The sequence below is a fragment of the Ylistrum balloti genome, unplaced genomic scaffold, assembly GCF_031769215.1.
Source record: "Ylistrum balloti isolate Yb309-2 unplaced genomic scaffold, AGI_CSIRO_Ybal_v1 Utg369658, whole genome shotgun sequence".
In the NCBI taxonomy this organism is placed as follows: domain Eukaryota; kingdom Metazoa; phylum Mollusca; class Bivalvia; order Pectinida; family Pectinidae; genus Ylistrum; species Ylistrum balloti.
The window spans coordinates 327,261-342,385 of record NW_026781910.1 but is presented as its reverse complement, the minus strand read 5'-3'; the positions used below and the strand labels follow the sequence as shown (position 1 = coordinate 342,385).

The 15,125-nt window shown below is 36.1% G+C and overlaps 1 protein-coding gene across 6 annotated transcripts in view; it reads left to right on the top strand.

Annotated features, from left to right (window-relative positions):
• Positions 1-10,972, top strand: part of LOC132558092 (protein PRRC2C-like) — a 29,622-nt gene extending 18,650 nt beyond the window's left edge. For 3 of the 6 annotated variants that reach the window (XM_060222637.1, XM_060222645.1, XM_060222620.1), the window contains exons 25-38: positions 582-760; positions 1,166-1,382; positions 1,552-1,847; positions 2,966-3,040; positions 4,014-4,169; positions 4,496-4,776; positions 4,970-5,252; positions 5,613-5,798; positions 6,081-6,378; positions 6,598-6,808; positions 6,947-7,064; positions 7,241-7,540; positions 7,781-8,054; positions 8,351-10,972. In XM_060222637.1, the coding sequence (XP_060078620.1) occupies positions 582-760; positions 1,166-1,382; positions 1,552-1,847; positions 2,966-3,040; positions 4,014-4,169; positions 4,496-4,776; positions 4,970-5,252; positions 5,613-5,798; positions 6,081-6,378; positions 6,598-6,808; positions 6,947-7,064; positions 7,241-7,540; positions 7,781-8,054; positions 8,351-8,766 (3,290 nt within the window). In that variant the 3' untranslated portion in view covers positions 8,767-10,972. The remainder of the gene's footprint in view (positions 1-581; positions 761-1,165; positions 1,383-1,551; positions 1,848-2,965; positions 3,041-4,013; positions 4,170-4,495; positions 4,777-4,969; positions 5,253-5,612; positions 5,799-6,080; positions 6,379-6,597; positions 6,809-6,946; positions 7,065-7,240; positions 7,541-7,780; positions 8,055-8,350) is intronic. The other 3 variants (XM_060222660.1, XM_060222652.1, XM_060222628.1) reach the window with 3 other exon arrangements.
• Positions 10,973-15,125: the final 4,153 nt, after the last annotated feature.

The following is a 15,125-nucleotide window of genomic DNA, read 5'->3' as shown; positions in this document are numbered from 1 at the left end:
AATTGATTTGTCATTTTTTTTGGTGTGCATTGATGATTTTTGGTCATTAATGTTATGGGAAAAGTGGGGGGTGGGGGGTTGGGAAAGTGGATGTGATTTTTCTTTGATATATTGTTCATTAGAGAATCTTGATGAGAATTTCACCACAGAGTGTTCCATTTTATGTTGTTTATGTAGCTATTGTGATCTTCATTGAGACATCAAATGCATGTGCAAAGTTAATGTCTTTTCATTATCATCTCCTTACATCACAATGATATATTACTTTAGTTCATATGCAAATATATTTCATCGATGTTTACACTATATAACTTGGCAGTCATATGATTTCCTTTTTGTATAAAATTGTCATTGTAATATGTTGTTTTATCAAGTTATGATTGAAAACATGCAATGATGATCATTTTATCTGTCAATCCCATGACTAAACATGATTTCACTAAATACCTTCTGAGCATGTTTCATGAATTGTTGTTGAACTGAAAATGATATGAAAGTACTCTTAAAAATTTTAAACAAATGCAATTTGAGATATGTTTTTGGGTACATGTCTAGAGGTAAAGCCTTGTGATATATTACAGGTGTCGTGGTGATTGATGATGCCCCAGAGGTAACCATTGATGATCCAAATTTCCTGTTTGACCGTAATGAAGGTTTTCAAGAGGTCACCTCCAAAAAGGCATTTAAAAGCAAACAGAAAGCTCAACAGGAGGCAGAACTAAGACAGAAACTTGTGGAAAGCAAGAAATCTGCTGCAAAGGTAAATACACTCATTGACATTAAATCCATTGGACACTTTAATAATCACCAATAACTAACTATCTTGAATATGTTTTCTGTATTGTTTCTTGTGGACATGTTTGAGAGAGTGATATAGGAACACATACTTGCAATTGCAAATCAAGGGAGGAAGCTAAGATTCAACAAATTTTGCCAGTGGCCTATGATGCAAACAATTTTGTATTCCCTTGCTTCATATGAAGGATTTATTGGTACAGTGAAAGAATATTACTTGTAAATATACATAAAAGTTGAAAACTTTTAAAATTGACATTACCTGGTGTAGTTATTGAGCGTGGTAATTGAAATGTGTTATTATAAATGGCATTATATGCAGGTATTTGTTTATAAATATGATTATCTTTCTCTTTGATTATGCTTAAAGGTTGTTGCTAAACCTAAAGGTGTAGGGCAGATAAGTGAGAAACCAAGACATGGCAGTAAGAGTAAGTTACCCCCACGTCTGGCAAGACAGAGGGAACAGCGCGAGAGGGAAAAGACAAAGCCATTTGACATGAAGATTGAAAACTGGGATAATGAACTTGCAAACAACATCCCTTCTGCTGCTGAAGCCATGGATCAAACAACAACTGATGTCAAAAGTGAGTCTACAACCGACCATTTTTATTAGTTTTGTCAGCTGTGATGGAATAAGCATATTTATCAATCCATCATGAATATTCATTTGTGCTGAAATATATTACTTTGGTATTTATTCCTGAAGTTTATTAAGAAAATGTTTAGCCTTATGTGATGCCATTCATTTTACAGACGCCATTGAACAGGTGAATAGTGTAGCAGTAGGGTCCCCTGCCACTATGCAACCCATGCATGTGTCTATGAATGGTGCCATGACCCACGTTTCAGCCCCTGTCAGTGCCTGGGTGTCCAAACCTATCAGCTATGCTGCTGTCACAGGTGCACAAGTGTCTGCTGCCAATGTGGAGAATAAATTTGACAAGGGGGATCAACACGATAGTGGAATTGATGTTAGTGACCAACCTAATTCTGCAGGCTCTTCAACTAGAAGCTCCCCAAGTGCAGAAAATAAATTGAAGATAGATAAGGTGAAGAGGATTGTTAAAGCAGGACCCCATTTTAGAGTTCAAGATAATTTGAGAAAAACAATCTTTTATTTTATTTTTGCCTTCCCATTAATTTTAGTCCCCATGATTTTGAAAATGCAAAATGTTGTATGTGGAATAAGCCGCTGTTATGTTGGCTGTTTACTTTTGTTTGATAAGTGTTGTCTTGTAGCCTTGTGATCTTAATTTTGTTATCCATTTCTTTTGGTAAAAATTAAATTAAAACCCAGTTCTTGAAATCAGAGAAGAAATCAATTTTTTTCTGCACTTTTGGTTTACAAGTCCAAACAAGCCATTTGTGTTGGTTGGGACTTGGCTTGATTGCTTTTCTTTTTGCTTTATCTAATCTAACTGCTTCAATTAATTGCTTCAATTGTTAATTTCACTTGAGTTTCTTTGTTTCAATCACTTGCTTTTCCATTGCACGTTTTTAATGCTGAGCAGTGTTTGACATTGATTACACTATGATCTGATTTTGTGTTAAGCTTGTTTAATTCAACCATAACTTTCATGAATCAGAAATATATTTCTCTCAATGAATTATACTAATCTCCAGCTAACTTTGTAGTAATATCATACACCCATTCACCAAACATGTTAAAGTAAATAATTGTACAAATGTTCACAAATTAACTTAAAAAGAGTTTTACCTTTAGAAGAATTGATCAATAAGATTGTTTTGCCTGATGTACACAATATCAAAATGCTCCGTGGTTGAAATAATTCTCATGATATTAGTAACTTGACAAAGGTTGTCAATTATGATTAGGGCAATCTACTTGCTTTTGAAATTTGTTTGTCTACTGTTATTTTGTTGAATATGTGTAATGGCAGACTGAAGAAGTTAATACAAGGAATTTTTTCTTTTGAACATTTGCAAAAAGTACCAGCACAAGTTTAATGCTATACATTAATGAATGAAATTGTGACGACTAAGCTTGGTTTAGTAATGATTATTTTTTAATGTAGTGTGCTATTAAAAAAAGCACTGAATTAATTTCATGATTCAATAGTAAATAATTTAGTAGATATGTTTACTCATAGTGATAACTCTTGGCCATTGAAAAGAATTTCATTGTGGTAAATCATCACACTTGCAGAATGAGAACAAGATACCTGTTATAGCAGTGGATATGAAATCAAGTGATGCCCCCAAACCACAAAGGCAACCAAAGGTAAAGAAATGTTTCTCGTCACACATTGCTATATTATTCCTTGTTTTCAGCTGCTGGGTGAAGCCCACTAGCTTGTGCTATCATGCCAGCCGAAAGGGTTTATGGACAGGATAACTGGAAAGCAACGGATCTATTTGACTTAACTTTTGCAAATATTGTCGTACATGGAGGACCAGATCAGACAGATCCCTTTGTTCGGGATTACTGATTATCCGTTTGGTTTTCATTAATTTATTTTGGAATTCATCCTCCTCAAAATGTTGTATATAGTGTCCGCAGAGCAGGCCTGTTCTTACTGTTAGAGGCCATACCAAAGGGAATTCTGTTCATAGCGTTTGTGCCATTGAAACTGTTTTGTGCACTTTCAGAATCTGCTTTTGAGGGGCCACAAAAGGGAAAATTCATCTCTAAACATTTTCTATACTTCATATGTAACTATTATACCAGAAGCTTGTGTATTGTCATCTTAACTGAAAGAACTATGAGAATGAAATTTAAAACTAAATGATCATTACGATCAATCAATATCAGTAGTATAACATACTGATTGATATTAATGACTTAGTCTTGATTGACCTGGGACCTTAGTGACCTATATATTGACATTTGGTGTATGATTACTTTGCATTGTTATAATATATATGATTGAAAAGTATATGATATTGATGACTAATTTGACATGAATTTTGTTACTTATGTATTAATTTTTCACATAACATTGTAACAAGATGTGGAAATAAAAAATATATTTATTAATTTACATTGATGGTTATTCGACCTTTGACCTTTTGTGACTATATATTTACTTCTGGCATACCATTACCATTTTAGAATACAGGCATTTTATTTATTGATAGTGCCTTTATAAAAATTATCTTGTTTTTTAAGGTGCATAAATTTTTTGATAGACTACCTCATAATTGCTTCTTGTGTAGACTATAGGACGGTTCTGATAATCATGGTTTCCTTGTAGGTTACACGCAGTGAAAAGGTCAGTGTGAAGGAAACTATGGACAAGCCAGATTCAAAAGTGGTGAAAAAACCTGAAATACAAAAAGAAAAATCACGAAATACAACATCAATTGAGAAACCAGAACCAATACAACTTCCTAGCTTCCCATTTGGAAAGGTAATTGGAGACACTTAAATTGAAGTCAGGGCTCCTGTGATATGCTTTTTGTGTTTTTAAATTCATGTTTTGTGAAGATATTTCCTTACAAAAATTGAAATAGGTTATCTAGAAAGAAAAGAAAAAATGTGTCCTTTTAAGAGAGGTTAGCATCAAATAGATTAATACTATAGTGTGGCATAGTCTATGAGGGACTGGATTTGGGTGGTTAAAGGATTAAGATTTAACCATTATATTTGAGAGAGTTGAGTATATTTCTATACAGGCTTTGCTTACTTTAACAGATTCATGTTGATCCAATATATTTGGTCTGATTTGTTTCATAGGGAGATGATGCAAGCGAGATAAAGCTAGACTTCGTCTATGATGATGCCCTGGCAAAGTTCCCGGAGAAAGTTGAGCCAGAGAAAGATATAGACATGGTGGAACCCAACATCTCTGTGGTGGCAATGTCTATTGCCAGTACAACAGTGAATACTCAATCTATGGACACCACTTGTCCAACATCGCCTGCAGCACAGGATCTTAATGAGAAAATTGCATCTGTGAAGACATTCTGGGACCAAGTTGACCAGATGTCTCCAGGAATGGTCATGTTTGAGCAGGGGTAAGATCAAATGCTTTATTATTTTAGCATTTAAGTTCATTCGGAACTATTTGTATGATTCTTGTATGAGACTTATTCATTTTTGAGTAAAACATAGCTGAATTTATTTCTGAAGATTGGACAATATCCTCTAAATTCCTTTGGTCGAGTTTGTATATTTGATTATATATGAAACTGTGGAATTTGTTTGCAGAATAAATACCTCTGGATTGGTGAGTGCAGTGTCAACATCAGAGACTGTATCAGTGTCCGACTCCTTTAGTTCCTTTCCACCTGACATGGATACTGGGGTGATGGTGAGCAATGACACAGGCCTTGACCTTGACCCAGTAACCCGAGGAGACGACAACAATAGTAGCCTGGCAACCAGTTTGTCACCTCGTGAGGATGGACTCTCCTACAGCTCCAATTCTGTTGAGGTCAGCGCTACCCTAGGGGACAACGGAAAGGCTAACGAACAAAGCAATGTCTGCAAAGTAAGACCAGAGTTGCAGTGTACACCATTGTTCATCTGTTTGTATATGCATGAACTCTGCAAATGGTTTTATTTGCTTATCTTGTAGAAAAAATATTGAATGTTTCATGGGGGAATATCTCAATTAAGTTGAGATTTATTTACTTTCTTGCATTACATTATTTTAAAGATGTGTTAAACTTTCTGCTTATAGTGAAGAATCATTTTGTGATTTTGGTTTCTGTGGATCTGCTTTTTTGTCCTTGTGATGTGTTTGACTGTGTGAAAATATCTATATATGTCTAATCGAAGACTCCAATATTAGTCCTGAAAAGGTGGATTAGAGCCAAATAATTGACTACAACCACTGCTTTTTTGACAGGTGAAGCCCCAACAGCTACAGGCATCCCTTGGTGGAGACTGCAGTAGTGGCACTAGCAGTGTGTTGAGTAACCCCTCAAGTGTGCCAAGTCCGCCAGCTTTACAGCCAATTTTGCCCACTGTGTCTCAACAGACCTATCAGGCCTTCCAAATGGGAACCTCACAGCTAATCACTCCTGAACCAAGGGTACTAATTTCTGTATATATTTGAATTCTTATTAAAGGTCCTGATACTTTGATGGAGTCAGCATTGATGCATTTGAAAGGAAATCTATGTTGTCTAGAAATAAATTTGAATCTGTTGAATTATTCTTCTACATTGATTTTGGTATGGTCCTCTTTTTTCAAAAAAGAGTTCTTGAAAGTGACTGTAAAATGTAGACTTGTTTCCTGCGATATTGTATTTATAGTAAATCCGATAAATGGTTGAATGTGAGTGTGTACTTAATTTCTTTAATTTTGCTTTCAGCAGGTACAAAACCAACCCGGTTTCGGTGGTTATGGTTTGAGCCAACAGCAACCTCAGCTGGGACAGACATTCTCACAGCAGAGCTTGTTTATGCCTACAACACCGACCCAGTTGGACTCCTACCAACTTCCCCAGCTGTCTGCCTACACACACAGGAACCAGCCAGCCCAACATCAGCCACAACACCAGCCTCAGGCTGCATTTGGGCAAAACCCTGCTCCCCAGAATACTATCATGGTGTCATCTGCAACCTCCTCTCTCATGTCAACATCTATAAAACCGCCACAAAATGCATATGGTGAGTAACGTGAAACAGATTTTAAATGATATTGGTCCAAATCATGCTGTTCATCCTATGATTTATACTTGTCTTCTGAACATTTCAGTTCTTTATTGGTCTAGTCAGTTTGATAAGAAAACAATGTTGTGTAATTTATGATGTAAATCATGGTCAGTGATTGATATTGTTTTAGTAACTGTGAGCCTGAATTATATTATGATGCTGCTTTAATTACAGGGACAACTTTACAAAAGAATATGGGACCCAGTTCACTTCAGTTTGGACAACAGGGACTGAGTAGTAATCTGCTCCAACCTTCACAGCAGATCTCCTTCTTCCAGTATGACCCCAACCAACCTTTTGGTACCAATCAGTTTCTCGGCAACACACAGACTGCTCAGAATGTGAACACATCACAGATTCTTGGCTCCCAGCTTGTTCAGCCCAGGTAGATCAATCTCATATGTTCCAAAAGTCTTGTTAATGCATTGTTAATCTAGTTTCACAATTATTGCTGTTGAAATAATCAATATGTTAAAGTTACTTGTACACCTTGGTGAATGTGGTTGGATGTTTCTCATTATAGAGCTGCAGTTCAGAATGTACCACAGGTGCAGGGATCCTCTTCCTTTTATCAGCAACCACAACAGAACATTCAACAAACAAGTTTTTTCTCGACACAGCCAGGTTCCAATAATATGCAGGTAACAGTCACACTATCAAAAGGTTATTGACTTGTTAGTAGTATATGATCATCTAAAAGACAGTTTTATAGAATTTCCGTTAAAGTTGAAATATTTGATTTTTGTTAAGAATTCATTACAATTCAGAGTTGTATTAGCAAAGGATTTATAATGATTTCTCTTTTATTCGTCCCCAGCACCTGGGAAATGGTAATAGGAAGAGTGGTGGTGAGCTGGTGTTCCAGGCATGTATTCTACAGGGTGCAATACAACAAGCAGCTGCAGCAGGCGGACAAACCGCTGCCCAATTCTTTGGAAACCAGTCAGCAGCAGCAGCTGCTGCTGGGCCTGGACTAAACCTTTCTCTGCAGCCCTCAGGTGGAGCTCAGCCACCCATGGGTGTGGCCACACCTCAGCCCTCCAGTGGCTCAAAGCTGTCACAATTTAACCCATCACAACAGCAACAGCCACAACAGGGCTCACCACAGAGCACTCCGGTAATTCACTTTTTATCAATGGAATGTTTTATTGAATCATAGTTTATGGTACCTACTAGGATGATAATGCCAGTTCACTATTACTTTTCATAGGAAGTTGTCTAACATTCAATTCATTTCTCATTCATTCACTAAAATGTGTTTTAAGCAGATTTTTTGGTCTTTTTTATGAAAGCTAATTTTAGTTTTTCAATCTTGTATACAAAATTAATGTTATTTTTTGTATTAATTTGTGAATAGTTGAAATCTCCGCCACAAACCCTAGGTCAGAATAGTTTTGGAGTTGCACCTTCCTCTGCATCTCAGCAGCAGAATCAAGGCTCCAAGTTATTCAACCTGAGTCAACTGCAGACTCCCAACACCAACCAAAGATTCAACAATGTGAGCTTCAACAACAACTTGCATAACAATATGTCCAACATCTCCACCAACATGGCCAACATGTCTAACATGAAACAGTTTGGAGGGCAGAAGTTCAACCAGCCATTTATCGGACAGCCACTCCAATCTGCAGGTAATGGGTTTTAAACTCCCCAACACTTCTCATGTGATTTATTATTTGTGTCTTTTAATAATTATCCCCAAATGTATTTTTAAGTGATTTGAAGAAAGGAAACAAGTTTTGGCTAAGCATTGTACAATTATTTGGAAAATTCCAAACCTTTTCTTATAATATGTAATCAACAAGTTCAAAGATAGGTGTTTAAATGAATGCCAAAATGTTTAGATATAAATAGGTAATTTATATTTTGAATGTATATCTAATCACTGCTTTTCATATTCTCATCATCGGTAATTGCTTAATTGCAGGCCCAATGGTGAGATCTCCCATGATGGTGAATAACTTCAGACCAAGTGCACCTCCAGTTCCTGCCACGTTTCCTAACCCCATCCAGCGGCCTGGAGGGGTCCAGATTCCTGGCAGTCCTCGACAACAACGCCCTCCACAGGTAGTACCCCCAGCAAGCATTGCGGCGGTCCCTGCATCTGGGGGAAACAACACCATAAAAGCCCTACAGGCTAAACAGAGACAGGAGCTTCTGGCACATGCACAGAATTTCCTCAACCCACAGAACAAACCAAGCATCAAGCTGAAGGCAGAGGCTTCTGTCAACGACAGTAAGAGCCCCCCTCAACCTGCTGCATCTATGGGGGCAGTGCCTGTGCCTAGCCCAAACTCAACAAGCACCAAGAAAGCAGATGAGAAGGGCACTGAAAAGAAGTAACAGTTGCCTTCCAGTAATCTTGGAGAGATGTACTGAGCAACTAGGTTTTTTATCATGAAGTACTGAATTTTTATTTAATTATCATTAACTCGTGTTTTAGTATTTAGACTTGTTTTGTGATAATCTGTTGTATGAACAGCTACAAGATAGCACATGGACATTTCACATCAAGATTTGGAAAAAAAACTTTCTTGTGACATTAACATTTTGAGTAATATGAAACCAAGAAAAGACATGTGTTTTGATGAAGTTGAAATAGAGTGGACAGGGACTAGCAAACAGAAGGAAAAAAGAAGTGTATTCATGGACATTTATTGTGACATGGATTGATTGGAGGAAGGATTGACGTGTTCACAATTGTCTGGTACCATCTATGCACATGTACCAGACAACACTTGGTGATCATCCATGCTTTTGTGATGTACAGTAGATATGAACATGTATACATGCACCTATGGGGAAATCATTAGCTTCTCGAAACGAATATTGCCATAAGTATTATTGTATTATTTATTTATTATATTTATCTGTTTTCCCAATGGGACACGGACGGGAATTGAGTGTTAATATTTTCTTCGACCCTAGTCGTAGATTGTAAGTAACGGGCCATGACTGCCTCAACAATTATACATATGTATACATACAATGTTGATACTGGTGTACCCCATAGGTGGCATAGGTAAGGAGTTTACATACTTTTAATTTACTATATAGCAAGTGCTGTAATCTCACCTCTTGCCATGTAAAACAAAAAAATGGATCTGACATGTTCTATTTAGTATGCATGCATTGTGAAATGGTAATTTAGCATTTCAAATCACTTGTAAATTAGCATGTTTGCACACAAAGTATGGGATAGGTTAGGCACGTCAGAAATGGATGTATAAAAGGCTTTGAGGGGAAGTGCTAGTTCTGTAGTAAGTTGAACTTCTTGGTCATTTAATGAGTATGGAGGATGACCAAAGAAAAGTTAGATGTCCACCTTCTGTTAATAATTCTGATAGTTACTGTATAGACTTTAAAGTCTAGGGAAAGCTGAGCACACAGAGATGCTGGAGATTCGATATTTAGTTCAAGAATTCAATGAACACAAAACTTTGAGTTGTGATTTTAACATTTCTAGCTCAACATTTTTAAGTGAAAAGAGGAGATGAGGGAAAGGAGGAAAGTCAATGAAATTCAAACATAAGATTTATGAAGAATGAATCTTAAAGCTACCAAAAGGCCAAACATTTTGCCTCTGAATTACCAAAATGGCGAACATTATCAGTTTGGAGTTGGTTTTAATTTAGGTATACGTTGTGTCGTATGCAAGATACCTTGGGATGAATTTGTGATGGTTACTGCAAGATGCCCCGATCACCAGTCTGTCCGTGCTGCTATTGCCCCAGTAGCCTGGCAGATCTGGTGAAAAGAAAACTCATTTACATGTTATTAATATATAAAACTTCCAGCGTTACCTGGTGGACTATGCCCCAGTCCCTTGGTGACGATTGGACCATTCTTACCTTACGAGTGTGACAAGGGCAAGGCCACCATGGCTGCCCACCATGTAAACATGCCCTGTCCTTCACTCAGCTGTGTGTTTCATTTTCTTCATGGTTAGTATTCTTTATAGATACCCCACCCCTTTTTTCACACGGTTCTTAATTTAAACGAAAAGACTGATGTCGTTTGCTAGTTTGATATTTAAGTAGATGAGGATATATATGTGAAGAGCTGGTGTTTTTTTTTAATTGTTTTTTTTTTTTTTTTTTTAAATTCAAGGTCTTTGTGGTTGATACTGTGGAATTGCACAAGTTGATGTGAAAACGGTTAGGGCACATTACTCAGTGATGATGTCCTGATTCGTTCGGTTTTTGTGTTGCAATACTTGTGTATGTAGAGGAGGTATGTAAAGGTATAGAGTTGGTTGTATACAGGATGGATGCATGTGTATTGTATGTACATGCATGTGCTGGTGTGATATTTTAACAGAATTGTGAGTGGTGGTCATCTGCTCTTCCTACTCCCAAATGGGGCGAGGAGATGTCATTGTGCGAAGGTGATTGACAGACAAGGTGCTAAAGCATGTCATGTCGGTTGTCTTATAACATCCATCAACTTTCTACTCATTTATATACCACAGATTTTATGTTCAGTTTCTATTTGCCTCCAAAGTCATCTGTATGTAGCTCTGAACAAAATAAAGAGCGCTCTGATGTAACCAAGTCTTGGACTTTTTTGTTCTCAACACATTGATTCAGCATCAATGTGATATTTTCCAATTTCTTTAACAATAAAGATGTATGACTTGTATTGAATGTGTGTTCATCGTAGATGGAGACAAATTTGATGCTAATTTTACTGTTAATGTCAAGGTTGTTTGATAAACACCAAAAAGATTTTAATGTAAACTTGTGATTTCAGAAATGGGATGATGTGAATGATGTTTTAACATGTTATTTATTAGCAAGGTATATCAAAATCGGATTAAATTTTATCCTTTAATGTTTAGAACGGATGGATTTTCTTCAATCTTTATGGAAATCTTAGTACATCATTCTGATTAAGTCTCCAAAAAACCTTGAAAGTAAATAGACTTAAATTGTACTGAAATCCTGTGGTTTGAAGCAGATAAATACTTAGAGGCCAAATGTAAGAAATGATTGTGATTCAAACAATTTAATATTTCAACTCTTCACTCAAGACCTTAGAAATGGGTCGATGTTATATATAAATGAGAGAACAGCATTAACTTTCCACTCTAGTATGTCGTAGCTAACATGTATGGAGGACGTACAACATGCATCCTGTCGGTAAGAAATACATTTATTGCTTGGATAAATGATAATTTTGTGTCAAAATGCCAAGGGAGAGATATGGAAGTTGTATGTTTTGATAATAGAACACACTAGATTTTAAAGAGGAGCTCAAAATCTGAAGAACTTCAAAAGCCTAAAAAAATGAAAGGGCAATAACTTGATAAAATGTGGTTGAACCACATGGCTGTTCAGGAACACACAAACACATTTTAAGGCTTTAAAGTCTACAAAGGTACAAAGAAATTTGGTTAAACACAGGGAAGAGATACCTTGACATGATCAAAATGCAGATAAAAAAATAAGTGGTTACTAACTCTTAAAACAATGTTAAACAAATCTCCTGAAATCTACAGTTCTGTCAAAGATTAATAAGATGAAAACAAGGGGCAGTAACTCTTTCAAGATACAGTCAAATCAAACCATTTGGAGAAACAATTTTAGGTCAAGGTGATTAATGCTTTGACAGAAGTCTCTTGAAAACAGGTTTTCAGACATTAAATCTATGAAAACAATAACCAGTAACTTTTAAGACAGTTGAAGCAAACTGCTGTTCAGGAAAATATGTCATGATGATGCTGTTCAGGAAAATATGTCGTGGTGATAAAGAAATTTGAAAGATCATTGGAAAAATTAAGACAGTATCTCTGGACAAACAAGACATTCCATCATTGTTTGGTCTTTATTTGTTATTTTCTATTCTTTTCTCTGATCTTTCTCCGAATTAAATGAAATTTGAAAGTTTCTTTAAACTAAGAACCAATATGAATTTATGGATGTGTCTCAAAGAAATAGTGACAGCAAATTTTCACTGCCAAAATCCGAGATGGTTTGACTGTTAGCCATTTAGATTCTCCAATCAGTCTAGAAATCAAACTGGCATAACTAGGAACCAAAGGGGAACCTACATATGTAGTTTCAGAAATACCCTTCCCGTACACATTTTGATAACAAGGATTGCTTAATATTGACAACAGACCCTCAAAGATGTAGGGTGATTTGAAAAGTCCACCAGTTGATAATGGTGTGATGCTAAAATTTTATGATGGATGAATAGACAAGAGGCCCATGGGCCTTAAGGGTCATCTGACTGTACTCGACTATATAAGAAAGAGGCCAAATAGGCTTAAAATAAGTTGCTCGATTACACTGTCTATTACATTAAAGACATTGGTTGGTGCATTAAGACAATTTTTGCAAGCTTGAAATCATATTCTTCATACATGCACTACACAAATGCCATTACTCCAGACATATTGCTTGTTGATAAAGCATACTACAGGCCGAAATATCAAGACCCTTGGCCTTTTGGTTATTCAGAAGATTCTTAAGCATTTCTACAAAGTTGACCCCTGTAACCTTGACTAGGTCAAGGTGAACCAGCTTGGTAGCAGTCATACTTCCCAGCATTCTACAGCCCGGTATCATTAGCCTGAGCCTTCTTGTTATTGAGAAGTCATCCTGGCCCTTCAAGTAAAATGATCTTAATAACACAATACCATAATACATCCTGTCAACGGTAATGGCATGACATTAATCTAAGGTCAGCTCAAGGCTGTTCAGTTGTTATAGGGGGGACGAGTGGGGGATCAAATTCATAATTATTGCAATAATTATCAAACTAAAATATTTTTTTTAAGTTTTTTTCTCTTAAATGTCATTTGATGATATATTTCAAAACCTTCATTAGAAAAAATTACCAAAAAATATGCCATTGTTTAAAAGTAGGTCACGGTAATTAAGTGCCCTAATTACTAATTAAGTCACACTCGAGCATCGTGTTTTGTCTTAATGCATCTATAAACAATACGTTTATCACGTGCAGTTACAACTTAAATTGCAAGAGCACCAGTCACTATCTTATTCTGGTCAATGAAAATGAATATTGAATTACACTGTATGAAAAATTATTTCAAATAAATTTTACAGTATAATAATTCTTCCGTGCATTAGTTGTATTCTTGAGCTTTAACATAAGATGGTGTGACACTAGAGCTTTAACATCAAATAGTATGACATCTATCTATGATGTATACCTTGTTAATGGTCTTGTTTCAAACACTAGCAAACTTCAGTAATCTACAATGCAGTGTATGTAACACATGGTATATCCAGATATATAAGTATACTTTGTTTTGTGCAGTTCGTACATGCATTGACTTGTGCACATATCTTGTGTATCACTAAAATGTTAAATACAATTTCATTCATACAAGTGTGACATATATATATAATAGTATTATAGTATTTTGTTTAGTTTTAATTAACTTTTTGTTATTTTTGTAAAATGCCAGTACACAAGCAGTGTGCTTGCTGCAAAGCAGATTATAAAGTCAGAATATATTGTCTGAATCAGGCAGATGTTCTGTCTTTCGTGAAAGATAACATCAATAAAGATTTATGTTTAGGTGACCCTGTATCTAAAAAATGCAGAGGGAGATTCAACAAATACCATGAACCATTAGAGGATTCTAACAGTGGTTTAGACCATCAGAATGAGACACCTGACTCTAAAATAATCAAACTTGATATTCCACGAGCTTCGCTTACTGAATCGCAATGTTTCGTTTGTGGAAAGTCCAGAGATGAAAACAGGTGTACAATATTTGGACTGAATATTCTAATGGACTGACCCCAATATCAGGCTGGTATTGTCAATGTAAGGTTGAGGCCAGAGTAGTCGGCAGCTGTGCCCACATTGCATCTGTCCTATGGTATCTTTCTTATGACCAACACCAGTCTGATACAGCACAAACAACTGCATCCTCAAGTTTCCTTAGTTGTGTTGATGACGCAATGACGGTGGAGAACTGGTCAGATTGTGATTGTGACAGTGACAGTGACTCCTAAATGAATATCCCAACACCACCATTCCCCTTACTAAAGCAGTAAACAAAAATACAATCCCGTAAGTAATAGACAAAGGTCATTTATAATCCTGTGAAACCCGGTGCTAAATTGAATTTTTCCATTTTAATATCATCCATATTTGCAGAAATGTTTCAAATAAATACACTGCATGTGTTAAATGTATTGTTTATAGATGAATTAAGACAAAAAATGGTGCTCAAGTGTGACTTAATTAGTAATTAGGGCACTTACTTACCGTGACCTACTTTTAAACAATGGCATAATTTTTGGTAATTTTTTCTAATGAAGGTTTTGAAATATATCATCAAATGACATTTAAGAGAAAAAAACTTTAAAAAAATATTTTAGTTTGATAATTATTGCAATAATTATGAATTTGATCCCCCACTCATCCCCCCTATAACAACTGAACGGCCTTGAGCTGACCTTAGATTAATGTCATGTCATTACTGCCTGACCTCAAGTTTTTAATAGACAAAAATAAAAAGTATTCCTCATGGCCACCAGAAGGCCCAAAATGGCACTCCTCCTTTGATGAAAGGGGAACAAAAGGAGCACAAAGAGTTCATGCAGAGACCCCTTAAGAAAGCACAATGAGAAAAGACCAGGTTTTCCATTAAGAAGGTGAGGACAGGGTAAGGATCTTCTGCTTCATCAACAACAACAGACATGTAAGCCTTAGGTTAA